A 27,342-nucleotide genomic window follows, 5' to 3' on the forward strand; every position below is an offset into this window, starting at 1 on the left:
CAGGACTGACAAAGAAAAAATGTGAAAAAACCCCCACAAATTACTAGTATAAGGAATACAAAAGGGGAGACACCACCGACCTGACAGACATCTAAAGGATAAGAGCATACTATGATTCATACACATGCGTGGATCTGGCAACTCAGAGTTCACTCATTACTTAAACACACACACACACACACACACACACACACACACACACACTTCACTTGATATGAAATATTTACTGTAGTGACTTTTTTTCTCTTGCTGCTTTAAGGATCTTCTCCTTATCTTTGGAATTTGCAAGCTTCACTATTAAATGTCGAGGTGTTGATCGGGTTTTGTTGATTTTAGGGGGGGATCTCTCTATTTCCTGGATCTGAATGCCTGTTCCCAGATTCGGAAAGTTTTCAGCTAGGATTTGTTCAAATACATATTTTGGCCCTCTGTCCCTTTCGGCGCCCTCGGGAACCCCAATTAAACGTAGGTTTTTCTTCCTCAGGTTGTCATTTATTTCCCTTAATCTATCCTCATGGTCTTTTAATTGCCTGTCTCTTTTTTCCTCAGTTTCCCTCTTTGCCATCAACTTGTCTTCTATGTCACTCACTCGTTCTTCCACCTCGTCAAGCCTCGTCGTTAGGACTTCTAGCTTGGATTGTATCTCATTTAATTGATTTTTAATTTCTGCCTGATTGCATCTAAATTCTGCAGTCATGAAGTCTCTTGAGTCCTTTATGGTTTTTTCTAGAGCCACCAGTGGTGCAGCTAAGGAAAAGAGTATGAAAGTTCCTCAAAAATTTAAAAACAGAACTACCATATAATCTAGCCACCACACTTCTGAGTATTTATCCAAAATAATTAAAATCAGAATTTTTTTTAAAGATTTTATTTATTTATTCATGAGACAGAGAGAGAGAGAGAGGCAGAGACATAGGCAGAGGGAGGAGAAGCAGGCTCCATGCAGGGAGCCTGATGTGGGGCTGGATCCTGAGATTCTGCGATCACAACCTGAGCCAAAGGTAGATGTTCAACCACTGAGCTACCCAGGCATCCCTAAAATCAGAATCTCAAAGAGATACTCGTACTCCCATGTTCATTGCAGTTTTATTCATGATAGCCAAGAAGTGGAAACAACCTATATGTTCATTGAAGGGTGAATGGATAAAGAAAAAGAGGTATATATTTTCAGTGGAAATCAGAAGGAAATCCTGTCATATACTACAGCATGGATGAACCGTGGGGACATTATGTTAAGTGAGGTAAGGTAGTAACAGAAGGGCAAATACTGCATGATTCTACTTACACGAGATATCTAAGTTAGTGAAATTCATGCAGAAGAATGTAGAATGGTGGTTTCCAGGAGCTGGGAAAGATAGGGAAATTATGAGTTCTTTTTCAAGAGGTATCATTCATGCAAGATGAAAAAGTTTTAAAGATCTGCTGTACAACATTGTTCATGTAGTTAGCAATACTGTCCACTTCAAAATTGGTAAGAGGATAGACTTCATAGTACATGTTGCTAATCACAATAAAAAAAGGTTAATTGCTACTATTAGGTTCTTTACAATCTTTATCATACAAGTGGTGTGTGTCAATAAAATAGTGAACTCTTGTGCATGAAAAAAAAGTCATTTGATATAACTGGATACAAAAACACAATTGCAGTGGATAAACACAAGTGTTTTAAAAAAAGGGAAAAATAAACATAAGAGTGTTTCTTGTAATGCCATAGATCTTAGCTAGCATAAAAGAAAAAAAGGTGAAATTTACAATATCATAAAAATGCTGTACAAATAGTTATATTTTCTATGCAGTACAGGAAAGGTAAAATATGAACATGAAAGAGTAAAAGGAGAAATAGTAAAGATCTGTATTCTTAACTAAATTATTATGACCCAAGTCATGTAAAGTTTAGTTATTTTTCAAGTACAAATTGACTCTAAGTTGAAAATTAAGGTGTGAAAAATACAACATAAGGCATTCAGTATCTGTCAAAGACTGAAGTTGTGGAATGTTGCAATGCCAATTTTTGAGAGGTTTTCCACAAACACATTTTGAATCATCTAGATTATGTTTTGCTTCCATGTATTCTATAGCAATGAGTGCTTACCCCAATCACAGCACTTACCATATTCCATAATAATAATAATCTGTATTCCCATGCTATTTTATGTGGTAGTTTGCCAGTTCCATGAAGATAGGCTAGAATAAAGTCCTTTTAATCATTTTTTTCCCTAAAGGCATGACATGTGATGAATAAGTGAACAGGAATGAAAGAAATATCATCTAAGGAGAGGAGGGGAAAAGGAGATGAAGCTTCACATGTACTATAAAGAGCATTAGGGAGTTGTGGGTTTATGAGAGCAATGAGCTATAAGGAATAAGGAAGGGCAGCCCGCATGGCTCAGTGGTTTAGCACCGCCTTCGGCCCAGGGCGTGATCCTGGAGACCTGGGATCGAGCCCCATGTCGGGCACCCAGCATGGAGCCTGCTTCTCCCCTTGCCTGTGTCTCTGCCTCTCTCTCTCTCTCTCTCTGTCTGTCTCTCATGAATAAATAAATGAAATAAAAAAGTTATTTCATTTAGAAATGTATATATGAAAGGCAAATACAGATTACCAATTATTAATCAGAAAGCTAAGCAACTGAAATCCTAGAAGGGAAGTTAAAAAAGTAAAGAATCCATTAAAAATAAGTGAGGATTTGGAGAGGCAATTTGTAAAATAACAAGATATTTGATACCAATAGTTAACCAGGGACGTGCAAAGCAAAATAATAAGATAACATTTTTTTGCCTTGTAAAATATCTAATGTTGACAAAATTTAAGTTGGACATTGAAAACACTTCATAACCTGGTGATAGCAGTAGAAATTTTCACATTTATTAAGGCTAGTTTGGACGTTTCTAGCTAAGTTTAAAGTTCAGCACTCCCATTTCTGGAATTCTGTCTGAAGTGTATACATGTGGATCCAGAATCAATGATATTTTACAAGGACACACAAAAAGATTCAGAAAATTATGCATAGTATAATGATTCTGTTGGTAAATATGTATATATATATATATATATATATATACATAGATATATATAAAAATGAGTGGAAATATGCATATACCTGAATTTGCCTAGAAATGACCTAGAGAGAGATACATACTAAGATGATAACAATGTATCACAATCAACCTTGTGAAACATATGTGAATCAGGGAGATTACATTTTACTTTTAAGAACTCCATTTCTTTTTGTTTTTTGGGTGTGTGTGTGTGTGGAAATTTATTAAAAAATGTACTTTTTAATGAATAATGTGATGTTTAATCAAACTTCGATATAAGCAAAAAATGAAAACAAAATGAAGAACACAAATAACAAAGCTTAAAAATAGGTAAAATTCTTAATTTGCCTCAAGAAAAAAATTTGCCTCAATTGAAACATATGAATCATCAGGCCCTTAAATAATTAGTGGACAGAGCCGAACATGTTATTTTAGGACATATGTCCTTTTTCTGAAGCCATCAGGATTATGGGGCTTGTGAATATATAAAACAGCTCATAGATCAGATTGTAGCTGAAGGGATTCATGCTTGCATTTAGTTATGAAGTTCAAATTGGAAGCTGTTCAGGCAGAAAACTAATAGAAATGGGTGATAGCTAATTAACCTAAGGCTTCAAAGTAATTGCTCTGCAAGAAGCAATTTAAAAGGGACCTTTCTCCTTTTTTATTTTATTTTATTTTTTATTTTTGAAAATCATAAAATGCCCTATTTGACTTTTGGTGCATGAGCAAAAATATATGTATACACACAAATACTGATTTTTTTTTCGAAATTTTTACCTTCTCCAACTTCTTAGTAACTTTTTAAAAGGCCAACAGAATCACAAGAACTGTGCTTTATATATTTATATTTATATATTTATAAGCTTATATAAATTTATATTTGTATATAACTATGCTGAATATCCCAGATTTAAGACTGCTGTAAATGGAGATCATCAGAGAAGGTCTCTAAGTAAATATGGGTAGGAAGATAGGGTTATACTGATTAATTGCCTTACGTCACCTGCCTCATCTCTAGTCAGCAGAGTCAGCTCCTTAGAGTATACAATTGTTTGATAGAACAGTGGATCCCCTAGCAAAAGCATAGTGTTCTTGTGAAAAGAGAGAACAACGAACTTACAACATCCCAAATCATTCTCTGTCTGCCACGATCTACCACTCTGGCTTCCCAACTGCCATGCATGGTTCCTCATATTTTTCAAAAACATCCAAACCTATATACCATGTACTCATTCCTTTCCAGGGAGAGGAGCCTCATATTTCCTACATTTCTATACCCAGTTCCAAATATAGATACTTTGGGTAATATGGTGTTCTCTCTCCCAAATTAGCTCATATTTCTGACTTATAGCTTCATGGCACAGAAGCTTCATGTACAACCCACAGATTTGGAAATAACACCAATGTGGAGAATTCCTATCAGAACTTCTGCAACCCTGGATCCAATCTTTAATTGCATATACACTGGTTTAGATACATGCAGGGACCATCCACCCTATTATATAAACTTTAGGTTACATTACCCAATATGACTATAAACTAGTATATATTCATAAATAATATACCAAGAAACATGGTTAGTTTTCTTGGTGTCTCCAAGAGTCAAGCTATCAATAATTTAGATTTCCCGTAGATTTAGAACTCCCATAGAACCATGGAAGGTTTTTTTTTTTTTTTAAGAATTATTTATTTATTTTTATTTATTTTTTAAAGATTTTATTTATTTATTCATGAGCAACAGAGAGAGAGGGAGAGAGAGAAGCCTAGACACAGGAAGAGGGAGAAGCAGGCTCCATGCAAGGAGCCTGATGTGGGACTTGATCCCCAGACACCAGGATCACACCCTAGGCTGAAGGCAGGGGCTAAACCACTGAGCCACCCAGGGATCCCTTGTTTATATACTTTAGATAGAAAGAGGGGAGGGACCCTGGGAGAGGGAGAGAATCCTCAAACAGACTCCTCTCTGAGCATGGAGCTTGATGCAGGGCTCTATCCCATGACCCCAAGATCATGACCAGAGCCAAAATCAAGTTCCAACACTCATCCGAGCTACTTAGGCACCCTGAACCATGGAAGTTCTTAAGATGGCTTCTGTCAGTTGTCCTGGATTCAAATTTTGAATACATTTTCTTCCCAACCTTAGTTTTCATGCTGATATAATTAGTTGAGGATTGTGTTTATCCTGGCCCAACTACTCTGGTCAAAGACAGATTGATTACTTAGATTTTTTTTTTTTTAGATCTGAACCATTTATCTTTCTGGTAGAATCAGGGTGGGAAGGATTTTCCTAAGGTACGTTGGCTACATGGTAGAGATATGGACAAAAAAAAGTTAGGCTACTTTACCAAGAGAAAGTGGAGTTAATTTTCTATGACATAAAATGCATACTAAAATCATTTAATTTTCAATATTGGTTATGATTGCCTACAATTATATAGAAAACTTCTTCAGGGAAGATATCGTGTTCTAAGATTTTGTTGTCTGATGGATCATGAAATGGATAATGATATGTGGAGAATTTTACTTCATCAACTGGTTTATAATTCCTAACCATAAGATATATGATAAATACCAATGATTTTTTTTCTTACCTTTTAAAAAAAGAAAATTAGAAATTTACCTAGCTCTTGCCATTTACAAAATTATAGTAATATAGGTCTTAGAAAAACAAAAAAAATTTTACTTCATCAACTGGTTTATAATTCCTAACCATAAGATATATGATAAATACCAATGATTTTTTTTCTTACCTTTTAAAAAAAGAAAATTAGAAATTTACCTAGCTCTTGCCATTTACAAAATTATAGTAATATAGGTCTTAGAAAAACAAAAAAAAATTCAAAATTACATGTCTCTTGGATTGTTTGTGCTTTATATAACATTAATGTCTGTTTATTTGTCTTTTGTTGCAGGATTTATTTATACATGTGGTGGAACTTTAAAAGGACTTAATGGCACTATAGAAAGCCCTGGTTTTCCATACGGATATCCAAATGGTGCAAACTGTACATGGGTAATAATAGCAGAAGAACGGAATAGAATACAAATTGTATTTCAGTCATTTGCTCTAGAAGAAGAATATGACTACTTATCCTTATATGATGGACATCCTCATCCTACAAACTTTAGGACAAGGTTAGTGCATTTTGAATGGAAGAATGGAGGGCAAATACATTATGGGTAAAGTTTATTTTACAAAGGATAAGTAACATTTGTAGTGCAATTTTAATAACATCATATTCACCACTTAATTATTGTTCATTTGGAAATATATCATCTCATGCACAAGTTAGTTCAGTATCTTTGGCTTCATAATGCTAGTATATTAATATTATCTCTCCAAAAAAGTGAATGTAAATTGAATTATGACCTCTTTATATAGGTTAAAGATGTTTTGTATTATTAAATACTTATTTTCAGGCTTTATTATTTATGAGCATAACTGTTGATAAAGTGAGAGCATACCGTGTAATGTGGCTACTCAACTTTAATTTACAATATGCTAAAAATACTTAAAAATCAATATTCATATAAGAAAATACATTAATTTTATATAATATGTATGGTTTATAAAATTTAAATATCTAAAGATTAGGCCTTTTTATGTCACTAACTGGGAAATTTACATTTCTGCCCATACAACTGAAATTATTTTCAACCTACTTGATAAAACAGGAAAATTAACTGACACCTGTCTATTATTTAAGTGGTTCTTCAAAATCTCTTCTTGGAAAATAGGGTGTCTAAACATATGAGAAATTTTTGCTGTCTTAGTAAATTCTCCTTTTAAATATAAATCAACTTTAATTCAACCAAGTTCAAAATGCCAGATATACATATTTCAGTTAGCCTCAGATTTTTACCAATGTGAGTAATTTTTTTAGCTGTAGTAAACTGTTTTGGAACTCTTAATTCAAAATATTCTAAGCAGATACACTCTAAGAAAAGATTCTCTACATACTTGGGGATGTTTACACCATAATGATAGTTAAAAATGTTTGAGTTTTTTCAAACCACTTCTATGCAATGAAAAGTTCACTAGATTGATTAGGATAAAGGTTTTGTTTGTTGTTATATATTCAATCACTGAGTATTTTTAATTGCTTCTTCCCTTTACATGAAGTCTTTCAATATCTATCCCTCTAAGAAATATACAATAAGGCTGATGTGTCTGACACTGTTACTTTATTAGTATGGCAAAGACCATTAAAAACTGAATGTCTTTTGTTAATGACATAGCACTAAGTCAAGATAGAAAACAGAGGGCACTGTGTATACTAGATGGTGTGTGGGGGTGGTGGGTAGGTATTTGTGTTCACCTGTACACATCCAAACAGATTATAGGCTAAAAGAAAATAAGAAAGATAATTTTTAGAGTTCCCAGTTGGCTAAAATGATGTATGTAAAAGGACAAAACCTTTTTTTGTATATTTTCTTTACAATAGCCCTTTGTGCAATGTAATTGGTGTAAATAGAAAAGAGAAAGAAAGCTCTCAATGCTACCTGGTAGTTTCTAACTATAAAAATCACTGATAATATGGGTTGCATAAGCATCTATTCTCTTTAGATCCACTTGAAAATGAGAAAATGCATTTTTATTTTACCTCTGCTCCTTTTTTTAAAAGAAACAATTGTGGCCTGTGGGAAGTTAAAAGACTTTGTCAGATGGGGAAAATCAATTTTTTCTTCTCATTCTTTCCTAATTTGTAAATGGGAATAATAGCACTTAATTTACAGAGATTCTGTGCATGCTACAATGTAATGAAATCTCAGTAAATCTAACGTTTATTATTTATTAAGTCCCCTGTACCTGACACTAAGTATTTTGTATTCATTATATTATTTAACTTCTCAAACAATGTGAAAAGATTTCTATTATCATCAACGTTTTACAACTGGGAAAATAAGTCTTACATTACTTGCCCAAAGTTAATTTTGTTGAAAATAGCAAGTGGCAGGATCATCACCGCAATGCAGATTTGTTTCAGTGCAGAGTTTAAGCTTGTTAAAAAAAAGAAATAAAATTCATAATATATAATTCATAAATAATGTATATAATATCCATGGCTTAAATATTGATACATGAATTAAAGCCTGTTTTTCTTTGACAAGATTTAATGAATAAGATAAGTAACAAAACAAATTTTTTAAAAGATGCTATTTATTTATTCATGAGAAACACAGATTGAGAGGCAGAGACATAGGGAGAGGGAGAAGCAGGGTCCTCGCAGGGAGCCTGATATAGGACTGGATCCCGGGAACCCAGGATCATGACTGAGTCAAACGCAGACACTAAAACGCTGAGCCACCCAGGTGTCCCAAAACAAATATTTTTAAGCATGTATAACATACAAAGATATAACCCAAAAGATAAATTACAAATTTATTCGTGGTATTTGTTTTATGGTCTTTTAATACGTACTCTCTACCATTTTGCTCACAGTTGGATGTATAATGGTCTTTATGTTTAAGGAAATACTATTGGTAATGTTACAGCTGATTTTAATTAGTAAGACCAGGGAGGAGAAAATCCAGTATGTAACCTACAGAACCTTCCAGACTGTGTTATATACAAAGTCTGCTGTTTGATTAGAAGGTGAAACTGCTGCTGGCAGTTTTGATTCATTTTTGTGTCTGTCTATTTGACTCACGATTTTCTTGCTTTTTGTTTCTCTCACATTCTCAATTAATACGTCTTTATGGTATGTCTGCTGTTCTCTGTCTTTGTAAATTGATACTTATATTTATTTATTTTCCATGAGCTCCAATAGATATTTTTTAATGGCTTGCTATACCTGGCTTACATAAAGCAGAGAAGGTAGTTTGTAAGTCTTGTCATTCTTGCTTGTATAAATAGAAAAACATATTGGATTTGGCAAACACAATTTCATACTTTCAAAGTAGTCTCTAAACCTCCAATTTTTGATGATCCTGCTGGTTTTCCTGTGAGCTGTTAATTTATTAAATAGAATTTGATATTGGGGGCTAAATGTTGTACACCAAGACACCATTAGAGAATTGCTTCATAGTGCAACTCGCTTAGATGCATAGAAGTAATTCTAAGCTTCCTTTTCCTTTTTATGTATTTTATTTTCTCAATAAGAAAATTATACCAAAAGTAAAAAAAATAATTTTAATCTTATGGACTTTATTTACATATTTAGGATCATACTACATGTGCTATTTATGTTCTTATTCAATCTCCCGACATTAAAATATACATATTTCACATGTGACTAGAATTTTTATCATCAAATTCTTGGATGCTTATATTTAATTATACTATGATTCATTTAATTGTTCTCATATTACAAGGGATCAAGTTGATTGTTTTTTCTTTTTATAAGTAATTTAGCATTAGCTTTAATCCAGATAACAGCCTCAATCACCATCCATAGGTGAAAAGTATTCCAGAAAAACAGTGTTTCATTCCAATCTCTGTTATAAAATTGACATGAAAAGTGCTCAGGACAAGTCAACACACAAAATAAATCACAGTATCAAGGTGTTTCCATTTACACTTTTTTATCCTATTGTTAGAAACAAAGTAAGTTTTTAATAATGTTTTATTTTCTAAAGAAACAACTTCTAAGGCTGTCATTGAAAAAAGGAGATAATTATCATAAAGTTTTAGTATATAAATGGCCACAACATGAATTTTATCTTCTTAAATTGCAATGAAATTTCTTGAATTAATAATGCTAATAATGTAAAGCAAAAAAAAAATAGGCAAATATAGTGCAGGTAAGTGTAAACATAAAAACACTCTTCTTAGAGGAGACAGGCAATAAAAATAACTGCTATACAGAAATAGAAATCCACCTGAGGAGGACAGGTAGCGCTAAGAGAGTCTCTGTTTTAGTTTTTTCTGGTTTCATGAAGATAATTGACATATAACATTGTGTAAGTTTAAGGTGTACAACATGATAACTTGATATACATATACATACTGTGAAATGATTACCACAATAAGGTTAACACCTCTATCACCTCACATACTTGCCATGTCCATGACTCATTCTATCAGCAACTTTCAAGTGTATAAATAGAGTATTGTTAGCTATAATCACCTTGACATACATTAGATGCCCAGGACTTTTTCTCTTATAACTGGAAACTAATAATATTTCAACAAAATCTCCCCATTTCCCCAACCCCCAGCCCCTGGCAACACCATTCTACTCCATTCCTCTGAGTTAGGCTTGATTATTATTTATTTATTTATTTATTTATTTATTTATTTATTTATTTATTTATTTAGATTTTATTTATTTATTTATTTGAGAGAGAGAGAGAGAGAGAGTGTGAGAGAGAGAGAGGCAGAGACACAGGCAGAGGGAGAAGCAGGGAACCTGATGTGCTACTCAATCCCGGGACTCCAGGATCACGCCCTGGGCTGAAGGCAGATGCTAATACCACTAAGCCACCCAGGGATCCCCTAGGAATTTTTAAAATCCATATGTAAGTGATATATAACACTAGTGGTTGACTTATCATCTATTGATGGACACTTAGGTTGTTTCTATCTCTTAACTGTCGTAAACAAAGTTTCAATAAACATGTAGTTATTTCTTCAAGATAGTGACTTCATTTCCTTTGGACATGTGCCCAGAAATAGAATGCTGGATTATATGGTTGTTCTATTTTAAATTTTTTGAAGAGTATCCATAGTGTTTTCCATAGTGGCTGAACAAATGTACATTTCCATTAACGTTACACAGGTGTTTCTTTCTCTGATATCCTCACCAATACTTGTTATCTCTTTTCTTTTTTGATACTAATCATTCTAACAGGTGCGAGGTGATATAATTTTCATTTGCATTTCTCTGATGATTAGTGATGTCAAGTAACTCTTAGTTTACCTATTGAGCACTTGTGTGACTCTTTGGAAAAATGTTTATTCAAGTCCTTTGCTCATTTTTAATTGGATTATTTGTGGTATTAGATACAGATCAGATTCATTCCTTTGCATATGTTTATCTAGGTTTTTTAAAAAAGATTTTATTTATTCATGAGGGACACACACACACAAAGGCACTGACACAGGCAGATGGCTAAGCAGGCTCCATGCAGGGAGCCCGAAGCAGGACTCGATCCCAGAACCCTGGGATCACACCCTGAGCCATGAGCTCAACCACTGAGCCACTCAGAAATCCCATATTTATCCAGTTTTCCCAGCACAATTTATTAAAGAGACTGTCCTTTCCCCACTGGCTATTTTTGGCTCACTTATCAAATACTAATTTACCGTGCGGTGGTGGTGGATGATTCTTTCTTGGTTCTCCATTCCGTTCCTTTGGTCTAATGTGTCTGATTTATACCAGTACCATGCTGGTTTAATGACTGTGGCTTTGTAATATATTTTGAAATCAGGATATGTGATGCATCCAACTTTGTTCTTCTTACTGCAACTTTGTTTTTTTCTCATGCTTCTTCTTACTGAAGTGCTTTGACAATTCAGGGTCTTTTGGGGTTCCATATAAATTTTAGGATTGCTTTTTCTACTTCTGTAAAAAGTGCCATTGGAATTTTGAAAAGGACTACATGGACTGCACAAATAACTTTGAGTATTAAGGACATTTTAATAATACTAATTCTTCTTTCTGATCCATGAACAAGGGATAGCTTTCCATTTATTTGCGTCTTTATTTTTTTCATTAAAGTCATTTTTTTCAGTGTGTAAGTCTTTTACTTCCTTAGTTAAATTGATTCCAAAGTATTTTATTGTTTTCAATGCTGTTATAAAGGTATTGTTGCCTTTATTTCTTTTTCATATAGTTTATTTTTAGGGTATAAATATGCAACTGATTTTTGTATATTGATTTTGTTATCTGCAACTTCACTGAATTAGTTTATTAGGTCTAACAGGGTGTTGGGGTCTTTAGGGTTTTCTATATATAAGACCATATCATATGCAAAGATAAATTTACATTTTCCTTTCACATTTGAATGCCTTTTATTTCTGTTTCTTGTGTGTTTGCTCTGGCTAGGACTTCTAATACTGTGTTGAATTTTAGTAGTGAGAGCGGGCAACCTTGTCTTGTTCCACATCTTAGAGTAAAATTTTCAACCTTTCATCATTGAGTATGATGTCAGCTGTGGGGTGGTCCTATATGGACTTTATTATGTTATGTTCCTTCTGTATCTAATTTGTTAAGAATGTTTATCATGAATAGATGTGAATTTTTGTCAAATGCATTTTTCTGCATCTATTGAAATAATCATACAATTTTTATCTTTCATTATATTAATGTGATGTATCACATTGATTAATTTGAATATATTAAAACATCCTTGCATCCCAGGGATAAATCTTACAATCATGGTGTATAATATTTCAATGTGCTATTGACTTTAGTTTTCTAGTATTTAGTTGAGATTTATAAATCTATATTTGTCAGGGATATTAGTCTGTAGTTTCCTGTTCTTGTGTTGTCCTTATCTGCCTTTAGTAACAGGGTAATGATGGCCTCATAAGATTTGGAAGTTTTTCCTTCTCTTCAATGTTTTGCAAGAGTTTAAAAAGACTTGTCTTTAGTTAATATATTTGGTAGAATTCAACGGGAAGCCATCTGATTATGGGCTTTTTATTTGTTCAGATTTTGTTCTAGGTTACCTATTTTTTGGGTGAATAATTGTTCATAGTAGTCTCTATGCATTTCTGTGGTATCAGTTGTAATGTTTCTTCTTTCATTTCTGATTTTATTTATTTGAATTGTTGCTCTTTTGTTCTTAGTCTACCTACAGTTTTCTCAACTCTATTTATCTTTTCAGAATATCTGCTCTAAGTTTTGTTGACCCTTCTATTATGTTTCTGGGCTCTATTTCATTCATTTATCTTCTGAAATTTGTTATTTTCTTCCTTCTGATAACTTCTGGGCTTAGTTTGTTCTTTTTCTAGTTCCTTGAGGTATAAAGTTAGGTTGTTTATATGAGATTTTTCTTTTTTCTTAATGTAGGCTTTTGTCATTGTGACTTTCCACTTAGAATTGCTTTGCTTTATCTGATAAAGTTTTGTTATGTTATGATTCCTTTTTTGTTTGTTTGTTTCAAGGTTTTTTATATTTCTCTTTTGATTTCTTCTTATCAATTGTTCAGGAGTGTATTAATTTCCACATATTTATAAATTTTCCAGTATTTTTCCTATTATTGAATTCTAGTTTTATATTACTGCATTTAAAAAGTATACCTAATATGATTTTAATCTTCTTAAACTTATTAAGACTTGTTTTATGACTTCACCTATTATCTATCCTGGAAAATATCCCATGTGTGCTTGAGAATAATCTGTATTCTGTTGCCATTAGATAGAATGTTCTCTATGTATCTATTTGGCCCATTTGATCTAAAGTATAGTTCAAGTCCAATGTGTCCATAATGATTTTCTGTACGGATATATATTCATTGTTGAAAGTGAGTACTGACATCTCCTACTATGATTTTATTGTAGTGTATGTCTGCTTTCAGATCAGTCACTATTTGCTTAATATATTTAAGTGCTCAGAGATTAAGTGTTCATATATTTACAATTGTTATAACATTTTGATGTATTGACTCCTTTTTCATTATAAATGACATTTGCCTCCTATTACAATTATGAATTAACCTCCATTTTATCTAATAAAACATAGGTAACCTTGCTGTTTTCTGGTTTACATTTCCAGAGAATGTCCTTTTTTACTACTTCACATTAGGTCTCTGTGTATTCTTAAAGTATATTTATTGTAGATAGCAAATAATTGGGTCCTGTTTTTACACATCCAGCCATGCTATTCCTTTTTTATCTGAGAGTTTAATCCATTTAGATTTAAAGTAATGATAGTTAAACACTTAGATCTGTCACATTGTCAATTGTTTCTGACATTTTGTAATTCCTTTGATCCTTTCTTCCTCTCTTCTGTCTTCCTTTGTAAATTGAAAATTTTCCATAGTGGTATGCCTTGAATCCCTTCTCTTTATCTTTTGGTATCAATTATAGGTTTTTACTTTGTGATTACTACGAGGCTTACTTAAAATATCTTATATACACAACAGTCTATTTTGTGCTGATGACAACTTCAGTTGCATATAAAAACTCTATCCTTTATTACTGTCCCCTACATTTTATGTCACATTTTACAACCTTTAATATTACATATCCATTAAAAAAATTATTGTAGTTGTAGTCATTTGTAATATTTTTGTCTCATCCTTTATATTAGGGTTAAATCTTAACAAGAGTTGAAGATTAAGTCCTTATAATAGCTACACTATAATATTAAAGAATTGTAAATTTAACTATATACTTACTTATACCAGTGTTGTATTTTCATATGTTTTCATGTAATCTAATTAGCATCTTTTCATTTCAGTTTGAAGAACTCATTTCAGAACTCCTTGTAAGACAGGTGTAGTGGTAAACTCCCTCAACATTTGTTTACTTGAGGGAAATCTTTATGTCCCCTTTTCTGAAGGATAATTGTCTGGTAAAGTATTCTCGGGTTAGCAGTGTTGTTTTTTTTTTTTTTTTTTTTTTTTTTAACACTTCACATATTCATCCCACTCTCTCCTGGTCTGCAATATTTCTGCTGTGAAGTCTACTGATAGCTTTATGTGGGTATACTTTTATATGAGGATATTTTTTCTTGCTGCTTTAAAATTACTTTTCTTTGATTTTTAAATAGTTTTATTTTGTGTCTCAGAGAAACATTGTTTGGGGTTGAAATTTTGAGATTACCTGTTATCTCCATGAAATTGACTTTCAAAATATCTCACCAACTTGTGAAGTTCTCTGTCATTATTTCTTTAAATAAGCTTTTTTTCTATTTTCTTCTTCTGGTTTCCTTTTGCGATTCCAATAATATATAAGTTGTTTCACTTAATGTATCCCATAGTTTACATAGGCTTTCATTGTTTTGTTTTGTTTTGTTTACCTCTGTGTGGGTAATTTCAAAGGACCTGTCTTCTGTTTCACAGGTTCTTTATTCTGTTTGATCCATTCTTTATGATGTTCTCTACTATATTTTTCTATCCACTCATTGTCTTCTTCAGCTCCAGATTTTAATTTTTTTCATGTTTTCTATCTGCTAAACTCATTTTCTTCACATTATTGTGTTCTTTATTTCCTTGAATTGTCTTTCTGTGTTTTCTTGTAACTCACTAATGTTCCTTAAAAGAGCTATTGTGAATTACTTATTTTGCAAATCACAGATCTTTTTTTTTTTTTTTTGAGACTAGTCACTGAACCATCTTATGTTCATTTGGTATTGTGCTTTCTCCTTGATTTTTCATGTTCCTTGGAGTCTTGTGTTAGTATCTTCAAATTTGAGAAAGCAGTCACCTCTTCCAGTCTTTACTGACTGACTTCAGGAGACAAATATCAGCCTTTCTAGGAATTCTGGGGCCTTATCAGCCCTTTTATCTGGTTCATAACTTTACTCTTCTTGTTACCTCTTGTGGTGAAATTCTTAAGCTTGCATACTTGCTCTCAATTTTTCAAAGCAAGGCCAGGTGATGACAGCCTCACTTTTACTTTCCCCAGGGTGGTGCTAAATGCTCAATTTAATGATTTCTTCCAGATATTCAGAGAAAAGCCAACTTTCCACATGTATTCACTAGCCCTCTGCAAAGGCTTGCCATCAGAAGCATACATAGACAGCCAATCATGGCATGGGGGTGAGTGTAGGGGAAGTGTGAGGAGTTCTCTGGGGGTGCATGGGTCAGTTGGAGCATCTGTAGGTGAGGCATCCCTACCAGCCATGGGAAGAATTCCTGGGGAGTCCATGGTGCTATAAGCAGACTCTATATCCCTCTGATGCCTTTTGAGGGCCATATCTTCCCATCTCCCAACTGATCTCCATCCCCCACTGTTCTGGGCAGGATGAGAAAGAAGTGGATCTTTCTGGCAGCATCCTACAAGCTGGGAAATCTGGGCTGTCATTCACATATTCTCACTTCTTCCCATGAGAGAAATCAAGAGCTAAGAAGCCTCAGCTGTGTCATCTTGAGGAAAGAATGACACAGGTTAAGTGAAACTGTTCTTCTTGCCCTCTTTAATGCATCCAATCTTAAATTGTTTTGCTCCAATTGTGTGCTGTAACATCTCTGCTAGACTCCTGGACTTCTAGAAAGGGTATCTCATCTATGGACAATTGTCTAAATCAGTGTTCTTTAGGGGAAGATGGTAGAAAACTTTTATTCCAACATGGTAACATCACTGAAATTTGATTTTTCCACTCAAATGTTGTGGTCTGGGCCAGTTGAATAGAACCAGCAAAAGCTGGGATGAAAAATGGAAGTGAGAGACTTCCAAGGAAAAAGAACAATGAGGACAAACATCCTAATTGTGGATCATATGTGTGAAGATGAATACACAATAAGGCCTGAGAAGTTGATACAACAGGGTAAGACCATACAAAGTCTTGTAAACACTGAATTTTTTTGAGTAAGCTAAAAGCCCATCAAAGAATTTTGAATAGAGATGTGACATGATCTAACGTGGACCACCATCAACATAATCAGTCTTTTGCACTGCACAGTTCCCAGGCCTTGGAACCAGCAATCCAGCCTGTGCTACTTCAGCCAGGTTCATGACCCTACCCCAACCTATGGTACTATTTCAGTGTGGGGAAAGGAGATGCATTTTGTACTGCATTCACAACAAGGAGGGCCTTTTTAAATTTCTCCCATCAATTTTTGCAATTCCCATAAACCGTGACCCTATTATATTTTAGAATCTGAAAGGATCACTTTAAGCTACTCTTTGGAAAACAGAATCTGTCAACAACTAACAAAAAGTTACCATTTGTTGATATAGTGAATTCTGTGATAGAAGTAGATATGACATGAATAACAAGTTACATAATATGCAACATCATTGTATATAACTGGATTCCCTTCCATCTTAAGAAAAAATTATTTTGTATGAAAATGTATTTTTTATATTTAAAGACAGTGGAAAATACAAAATTATTGAGAAAATTAAAGTAGCTAACATAGTATAACTTCTCAAAATTCATTTACATAAATTTAATTTCCTATCATTATAAAACTTAACCAAAGTATAAAAAGATTACAAGATATGACACCATGAATGAAAATATTTTCTATGATCAAAAGATACATCAAACAAAATAAGTATTTAAATAATTATCAAAGAAAATGATTTTAAAGATGTATAAAACAAAAAAAAACCCAAAAAAGTCTTGATGTACTTAATATATAAATAACTTAAAAATATGAAAATTATAGTCATATGAATGGAAATATGCAAAAATATGCATGGGAAGTTCACAAAAGAAAGATGTTAAATTGCTAACATAAAATAAGAAACTAGTAAAAATAAATCTTGCTAGCTGTCTGAAAAAAACAAATGAAAGTAGCAATGTAATTTTTTTCAAAAACCTGTTTAAGACATAAACAATTGTAAACACTGTTGGTGAGGCTATTTAGGTACTTTCCTATGTGAGTAGTGGGAATGTTAGTCTATGCACTATTTCTGAAGGACAACTGCATAAGGTATTTATCATATTAAACTTATTAATAATAAATAATATTATTTATAAGTAAGTAAATAAACGAATAAAATGTTTACATCTCCAATTTGATATGGAATTTTTTTGCTGTTTTGTTGAAAGTAGCAAAATTATGACTTTTATGATATGATAGATACTAATAACCAATGGAGAAAATTCAACATTTAGATAACAAATCTTAAAAGAATTTGTTATGGATGGAGAAAAGGTTCAAAAAAATATGTCTGGCTAGCATTAAAAAACCAGATTGTAAGACAACATGTATAATAATATAAGATAGCTTGTGCATTTGTATCTGTGTATACTTGTGAACTGAAAGATTTACTCCAAAATGAAAATTTTGGTTATTTTATGATGATGGGACTATGAGGATTTTTCCATCTTGTTGACTAGTCTTTGAATTTTAAGACTTTCACCTTGAATACCCAGAGACATTAGAAAAAAATAATTTTCTGATTACTTTATATATCTTCCAAATTTTAAGAATATTTTTGTGATATATACTAGCTAGTAAGTGATTTAATGTTTAAAATTTAAACTGGAAAAAAATAAAATAAAATTTAAACTGGGAGAGAACATCATTATAAAAATGAATATCGCCTAAGTCCACTCTCAGTAAATTAGACCTGCAAATAATTAAAACTATATCATAGAAGCTTATTTTTGAAATTTTCAAATTCATGGTCTAAGTTTACATACCTAATAATATAAAAGGATTGTGAAGAACAAAAATGTTTTTTTTAAAGTTAAACAATGTGATATAAAAATAATTATGTGAGTCCATAAAAATCATTTGATTTTTTTCTAAACAATTTTTTTCTTTTATTTTCCAAATAATGGCCCTAAATCAATAGAGACAAACTTTAAGCATCAGCATATTTATAAATGGACTCCTTGTTCTCAATGTTGACTTACTAAAAAACATTGAGGTATATTTTGAATTTTTTACATTAATATACATCATAATCAAAACTTAATGTATAATTGTGGCATTAATTTTCTACAGCTCAATATTTACATCTTCAGTGTACAATTAGGTGTTTTTGTTTCTGTTTTTTTTTACAATAAGGTTTTGCTGAAACATGCATAAACTCATGTAACTTCCCTATGACCATACGGATATTTTCATCATCGCAGAAAGTCATATGCTATTCCTTTCCAGTCACTTTTGAAGGAACCACTGTAATAATTTGCTTTCCCATGCATTAGTTTGCCCCTTCTATATTTATATTCATAGAGATTGAATACTACCCTATATACTTTTTGTATCTGGTCTTTTTACTAAGCATATTGTTTTTGAGATTCATACTGCTGTGTCAACAGTTTATTCTTTTATGTTGTGGAGTAACATTTCACCACCTGAATAGTTTGTTTTCCTGTTAAAGAAAGTCTGGATTTTTTTTTTTTTAAAGGTTGGAGATATTCTGAATAAAGATGCAATCAATGTTCCCTACGAGTCTTTCTGAGGATGCATTTTCATTTGTCATAAATACTTGGTGGTAAAATTGTTTGATTATTGGGCAAGTCTATGTTTGATATCATAAAAATACTTCCAAACAGGTTTCTAAAATGGTTGCTCTTTTTGTATTTTTTTTTTAAAGGTTCATTTATTTGAGAGAGGGAGAGAAAAAGAGAGTGCGGAGATGCGGAGGGGGAGAGGTAGAGAGAAAATCCTCAGGCACACTCCCACTGAGCATGGAGCCTGAGGAGGCTCAACCTTAGGACTTAGGAGATCATGACCTGAGCTGAAATCAAGAGTTGGCCACTTAGATGACTGAGCACAGTTACAATGAAGCATATTTTAAGTAGCTTTTAAAAATGACTACTTAATTAACCAAATTTTGCTAGGCAAAGCTCTCTTATTTTTTCTATTTCTATTGTAAAACTACCCCTTGTTTTTTGTTTTTGTTTGTTTTACTTTGTGATTATCCATAATACTTCTATTCATACTCTATTCATCACTCTTGGTCTCAGTTATAAAACATACTTCTTTATTGTGGCTAAATTTTCTGCACTTAATTCCTTTATTGTTATTGAATATCATTTATTTACCAGTATTTTTTCTCAGTACTTTGAGGGATATATATAACTGATGTAATACATCTTGTCACAACCTCTTGTTTAGTTTTACAAGCTCACTCAATTCTTCACATACCATAGAATCCACAAACTTAAGGGACATAATGAAGGAATAGCAATTAAAATGAATAAAGAACAATCCATAGCTTGAGTTCCCACTTGTGCAATTGGTAAACCTTTCCTCCTTCAGAAAATGTTGGCAGTGTCCCCATAAATGTTCCTGAGCAACCACTGTCGTTCTCTTCTTACATGATTAATCTTGTCTCTGTTTTTGTCTCCCTTGCTCCCTGAATTTCCCATCTAACTTCCTAACAGTCATGTTAAAATCTCTCCTCATCCTACTTGCTTCCCCTTATACTGCAATGCAGTGATCTGCCTCCTTTTCTGTAAGTGTAATATTGAAATAGAGAACAACTTTCCCACAAAAACTATTAGAAAAATATCTAAATGACTTAGACCATAGAAACAAATGGCTATAGAATGTGCCTTTATAGTAGTGAACCCCTGATTGAACTCTACTCCAAATCCAATTTGAGGGCTGTTAGGTTTGATTGAGATGATACAACCTAACCCAATCTTTTGTCTCTGAAGACTTCCTCCTTCAGAGTTAGAGCAAGTCCTTGTATCCTGATTATCTCACTTGTATAATAAAATGTCTGTGAAATTCAGAGGTTCTAAGTGTTTGATCTACTGGCATAGATGATTTATGTGTGTATGTGTACACGTAAATTGCATGTGATATTAACAACAGTTTCCGCTGTAAATAAAGAGAAACAATACGAGGTTTTTCTTATTTATGTGTAATATTAATGAGATCTTCAAATGGTAATGTGGATTTTGCTTACTGTTAATCCAACTATATCATTGGCAATAGCCTTCTATAAAAAATACAGACTTCAGAAAACACAAAAATTGAGAGTAGAAGTGAGTTTTTCTATGAACATGCTTGAAAAAGATGTTATACTGTGGTTAGTACCCTCCTCTCTAACACTTTAATTTACTAAAGACTTATGGCATCACCGTAGGGCATGCAAGTAAATTAGAAAAAAAAACAATTAAAATTTTGATGCACCTTAGGCAGTTAATGACTCTTCTCATTCAATATCATTTCTCACTTTGGAGCATTCAAACTAATGATTGGATAGATCTCAAAGACAGTCAGGGTTTCTAGAACTTTTTGTCAACATGAAAGACTCTTTCAAATCTGAGTAAGGCAAGGATTCAAGAGTACACACAATCATTTGTTGTTTATACTAGGCACATTGCCAAAAAGAATTGAGGTGGCTTTGACTAAAGAAACAGACTAAATTAAACCATTAAAACAGGGGTTAAATCATAAAACAAAAGATGTCAACAAGCAAGTTTAAACCCGTTGTTCCATGAATTATATTTATTCAATCTTTTCTAGCAAATCTGTGAAAGGTTTACTGCCATTATCTTGCTTTCAGGAAAACAGTAGATGTTTTATTTTTAATTTTATTTATTATTATTATTTTAACAGTAGATATTTTAAAAGCAGACTATACACAGTTATAAGTCACGAACTAGAGATATTTCTTTTGAAAGTCACTTAGTACTCGCCTCAAACATTCATTTTTTTTCATTTTTAAAATGGGTTAATCAAAATACAGGTTTTTCTCACAGAAAGCAACTAGATGTTCTTAAAAATATAAATGTTTTCAGTAACAACTTCATATAGTAATCTAAAACCCTGAATAGAATTTTTAAACCAGGCATCACAGATGAACTCTTTGTGAATTCATCTAAATTAGTTAATACATGATATTCTACGGGAAGCTACAAATACTCTACATCTATTAAAAAGGATCATTTTTTTCTGAGTACACTATGTCAGGCTCTTTATATATAATTATCATAATATCACTTCAGATATTCTCCCCAATATGCCTATTACACAGATGAGAAAGTTAATTTTCAGAAAGATCAATAATTTCTTCAAAATCATAAAATTAGATTTTCAGGAAACTGAAGTTTGAATCACAATAGCACAACTCATTAGTTACATTTATTTACATTTCAACTATACCATTATTAGAATGATTGATTAGAAGTTTTGCTTTAACTAGAAAACTACAGAATCATAGAACTTTTACTGATCATTTATTTTACCAAGTCACTTTACTAAATGCAAATTGAAAGGTCAAGAATATTAAAGGGCTCATATTTATATCAGAGTCTACTTTTTAAAAAATCACCTGTCATAAAGTATATATTAGTCATAAATATTTAAATTATATATTTTTGTCATAAAAATTATTGTATAAAAGAGAAGTAAATATTCCTTCATAAATGTTTAAAGCTTGCTGTTTTTAAGGTAGTAGAAGATGGGCAGCCCGGGTGGCTCAGCGGTTTAGCGCCACCTTTGGCCCGGGGTGTGGTCCTGGAGACCAGGGATCAAGTCCCATGTCGGGCTCCCTGCATGGAGCCTGCTTCTCCCTCCGCCTGTGTCTCTGCCTCTCTCTCTCTCTCTCTCTCTCTTTCTCTCTCTCTCTCTCTGTGTCTCTGATAAATAAATAGATAAAATCTTAAAAAATATATAGCAGAAGATATTTAACCCACATAGAAAAAAATTAAATTTATCAACATAAAACATACATAATTGATTAAGTGCATGGCACATATTATTTATTAGAAATCCTGAAGACATTTCAATTGCATTTTTAAATGCCATATCAAAAAACTAAAGGTTAGCTATGTATAAATTCAAAAATGGTATTTAAAAATCTTAATTTGATTTTATATAATATTATAATATTAATTTGGGATAAAGATTGGGGAGACAAAAAATTAAAGTCAAATATTAAAAATATACATGATAATTTTCTAAATATGTTCTTTACTAAATGCAGATTTACTTATTTATTTATTTTTAAGATTTTATTTATTTATTCATGAGAGACATAGAGAGAGGCAGAGACATAGGCAGAGGGAGAAGCAGGCTCCATGCAGGGAACCTGATGCAGGACTCGATCCCGGGACTCCAGGATCACGCCCTGGGCTGAAGGCAGGCACCAAACCGCAGAGCCACCTAGGGATCCTCTACATGCAGATTTAGAGGATTAATCTTGGAAAATAGAAGGGATCATAAATCTGCACACACACATACAACAAACATAAAGATTTGCAAAATCAGTGGCAAAATCAGGTGATTAAATACTGTTATCCTTAACCTATATTAAAATTAATGCATTATATTTGCATAATATTTATTTTTAAATTGATTTTTTGAGGTATTTGAATATCAAAATAAAATTTCAGAATCCTGTTGTATTTGGTGGACAGAAGGACTAAAATATGCATAGAATATGGAACTTGTCGGAGCAGCTACCAATTATATTTGTGGTAATTTTTCTTAATGCATGAACCAATCATAGCAGCCTCATTTCATTCATTTTTAAAATATTATTTTCTAGTTACAAAAGTCAAATTATTTTGGGGTGCAGTAGGAATGCTGGAAAATACTCAACTTAAAATAAAAGCAATATTAATACAACCATTGCTTACCAGATCTATTGGGATACTGGTACTAAGCACCATTTAATGGGTCACTTATATTTCCTCATGAATGTCCTGTATACTCTTTTAAAAATATTTTTGTACATAAAAATAGAAAATACATAACATACAATTTATGAAGGCTTATATTAGAATGGACACCAATAAGCCTGACACTTAACCAAGACAATGACAATGTTTCTTCCCCACTTCTTCCTAGGCTTTACTCTAACTTCTCACCAATAACAAATATTCCCATGTTAAGGCCATCTTTCCTTAATTAAAAAAAAAAAACTATATATATATATATATATATATATATATATATATGGTTCAAACATACATGAATGTATCTGTAAGCAACATAAATTTAAGTTTTGCTTATTTTCAAGTTTTATAAAACATATATCATAGTATTAAGTTTTCTGAGACTTGCCTTTCAACTCAATATATCTAAGAGTCATCCAAATTATTGCACTTTGTTGTAGTTTATCCATTTTCTTTCAATCTTATGCAAATATTATAATTATGAATATAATGCAGTTTGTCTATTTTCTAGAAGACATTCATTTGTGTTGTTTTTCATTTTCAACCACAATAATGTGGCCTTGAGTAAACTTGTATATGTGAGTAAACTTATGGCACAGAGTACAAGAGATTCTCTCAGATCTCAGTAAAGGGCCAACTCAATGTATAAAGAAGATAAAATTGTTCAGATTTATCCAAATTTATGTAAGGCTAATTGTTTTCCCAAGTGGTCACATCACTTTACAGTACCACTGGCAATGTATAAAAATTTATTTATAATACGTGTCTCTATGTTGGACATATTCAACACTTGATAGCTAACAGAAATCTTAATTTTGACAATCCATTGGTTATAAAATGCTGTGTCATGGTTTGAATTTGTATTTTTCTCATTGCATGAGGATAAATAAAAAAAAACATTTTTAGAGTATAGCTGAGGCACAATGTTATGTTGTTTCAGGTATACAACATAGTGATTCTACAAGTTTATATATAATGCTAATGCTCACCACAAGTGTAGCTACCATCTGCCATCATACAATGCTATTACAATATCATAGATGATATTCCCTATGCTGTACCTTTTATTCCTATGACTTACTTATTCTATGACCCAAAACCTATATTCACACTCTCCTTCACCCATTTTACCCATTTCACCACCTGTATCCCCTTTGGCAATCATCAGTTTGTTTTTGAATTTATAAGTTTGATTCTGCTTTTTTATTTGTTTATTCATGTTTTTCATTTTTTAGATTCCGAAAAAAATATGTCTAAGGACTGAGATATGGCCACTCCAGGTATAGAGACAAAGGAAATAAGAGAGAGGCAGCAGAGGAGGATACAGAAGATAGAGACCAGGGAAATAAGAGGAAATTAAGTGAGCAAGGTATCTTAGGGGCAAAGTGAAGGAAGTGGCAGAGACCACACCGTCCTCAAGTGGCCACGAGAATTAGGAATTTTCCATTGGATTTGAAAATATAGAGGTCAGGGGCACCTGAGTAGCTCAGGCAGTTAAGCATCTGCCTTTGGCTCAAGTCATGTTACCAGGGGTCTGGGATCTGACCCCTCATGTGGCTCTCTGCCCAGCAGGGAGTCTGTTTCTCCCTCTCCATCTGCCTGTGTGTGCTCTCTCTCTTTCTCTCTGTCAAATAAATAAATAAATAAATAAATAAATAAATAAATAAATAATAAATAAAATCTTTTAAAATAAATAATAAATAAATAAATAAATAAATAAATAAAATATTTTAAAAGAAAAAAAGAAAATACAGAGGTCATTTAAAACTGATACAAGTTATTTTTTTCTAGCAGTGTTTTCTAGCAATGGGACAAAAGTCAGTTTGAAACAAAAGGGTTCAGGAGAGAATGAAAAGAAATAAAATGGAAACTATCAGAATAGACCATTGTGTCTATAAAGAACTATTTGTGTAAAGTTGACAAAAACAGGATATAATCTAGAGGGAGATACGAGAAGGGCAGAACTCATTTTAATTCTACTCCTATTTATTTGTACATAATATATTTATTTGTTGGGAGATAATCATATTTCAGACTAATGGGAATTATTATCCTCCATGGTTATGGCTGAGGTGGATGTTTAGGAGCATGTCTTTTTATGTGGCCTGCAGAGCTTCCTGCTGATTCAAATCTGTGTTAAGACTCACTGAAAAGTTGTTTTTATCCTGGATTGCAATGTATTTGGCAATATAATTCACACTAATTCCGTAAGCCTGTGATCATTTTGCTTTCCAAGAGTCTCATATGTCAATAACTATATTCAAAGTCTTGGATTTTTTCTTCTAACATAATTTTAATGTCATTTTTAATATTTTTCCTCATCTGTTTTTTTTTCTCTCAAATTATTGGTGGCTATCCTTGAGTCATAGAAAATATGAGAATTTTTTTGAGAGGATGGCACTCTTAATCTTATTTTTTAAAAGTTTTTATTTATTTATTCATGAGAGACACACACAGAGAGGCACAGACATACGCAGAGGGAGAAGCTGGCTCCATGTCAGAAGCCCATTGTGGGACTCCATCCCGGGACTCCAGGATCATGCCCTGAGCCAAAGGCAGACGCTCAACCATTGAGCCACCGAGGCATCCTGCACTCTTAATCTTATTGTTATTTAATAAAATTGAGTCTCCTCATTCTCTGATCCTTTCTCAGTTTTTTTTTTTTTAATATTTGTATCCAGAAAAAGTTGGTGCTTCCAGTTTTGGAAGGCTAGTCTCTCGAAACTTTCTTCTTTTTGATCTCTGCTTAAAAACCAGACAGATAGTGTTTGAACTTTTTTTTTTCTTGTAATATATATCCACATTACAGTCTACTTTAAGGGCAAACATTTAGTAAAATATTTCTAAAGGTAGGCAACGTTTTCTCATACTCACTGGAATTTGTAGACATTTTCTCTAGAAGTAAAGTCTGGTAAACTCATGAGCCATCAGACTTACTGGGGTGGGAGGGGAATGCTTCATAAAGTGCTGTACCACTGCCTAAAATCAATCTTTACATTTCTTGCCTGTGATATTTATTTTCCCAAACCCAATTCTCATCTGCCAAGCCAGTGTCACATATTTTATTCTTTTGTTAGGGCAGTGTAACACAAATAGCTATTTTACAATTTTTTTTTCAAATAAGCACAGACAACCTAAACAAGATAATTATTTTAGTTTTAATACTGTCTTTATTATAAAAGAACTATTAAACATAATAGTATTCTATTTTATTTATTTATTTATTTATTTATTTATTTATTTATTTATTATTATTTTTTAATAGTATTCTATTATAAAAAGAACTGCTAAGTCAACCCGGGTGGCTCACCGGTTTAGTGCTTGCCTTCCGCCGAGGGCATGATCCTGGCGTCCCGGGATCCAGTCCCATGTCGGACTCCCTGCATGGAGCCTGCTTCTGCCCCCCACCCCCCTCTCTCTCTCTCTCATGAATAAATAAATAAGGTCTTTTTTTTAAAAAAGTGTATATTTGCTTAAAAATAATTATTTACCAAGGATGTACAAAAATGGAAATTAAAACAATATAATATTGGTCTCAAATAGGCTTTAAGTCTTTTTTTTTAAGATTTTATTTATTTATTCATGAGAATACACAGAGAGGAGAGAGAGAGAGAGGCACAGACACAGGCAGAGGGAGAAGCAGGCTCCATGCAGGGAGCCTGACGTGGGACCCGATCCTGGGTCTCCAGGATCACATCCTGGGCTGAAGGCGACGCCAAACCTCTGAGCCACCGGGCTGCCCGGCTTGAGGTCTTTGAAGGGAGACTACATTTGCCTTTATGTCTCTGATATTTAATAGAATACCAACATGATGTAAATATTCAATAATATTTCTTCATGAGTATGGATAAGTTGACTGTATGTATACTATACATACATACATACTATGTATGTATACTTTGAGTATACTCAAAGTTCAAATAAATAATACTTTAATTTCATTAAATTGTTCACATTAAACTTCATATTGTCTTGGGATGATTTATTGAACATATGAGTATATTTTTCTCATATTATTTATTATTGCATCAAATTGTTAGCAAATTTTACACATTTCAGTTCCCTTTAACTTTGTTATGTTCTATGAACTAATGCTAATACGCACTTCGACCCAGTATGTTAATATACATATAAATATAGAAATGTA

At 32.6% G+C, this 27,342-nt stretch overlaps 1 protein-coding gene across 2 annotated transcripts in view; it reads left to right on the top strand.

Moving 5' to 3' along the window:
* Positions 1-27,342, top strand: part of CSMD3 (CUB and Sushi multiple domains 3) — a 1,174,336-nt gene that overhangs the window by 119,195 nt on the left and 1,027,799 nt on the right. For both annotated transcript variants that reach the window (XM_072734033.1, XM_072734032.1), the window contains exon 2: positions 5,952-6,174. In XM_072734033.1, the coding sequence (XP_072590134.1) occupies positions 5,952-6,174 (223 nt within the window). The remainder of the gene's footprint in view (positions 1-5,951; positions 6,175-27,342) is intronic.

The sequence above is a fragment of the Vulpes vulpes genome, chromosome 13 (genome assembly GCF_048418805.1).
Source record: "Vulpes vulpes isolate BD-2025 chromosome 13, VulVul3, whole genome shotgun sequence".
Lineage (NCBI taxonomy): Eukaryota > Metazoa > Chordata > Mammalia > Carnivora > Canidae > Vulpes > Vulpes vulpes.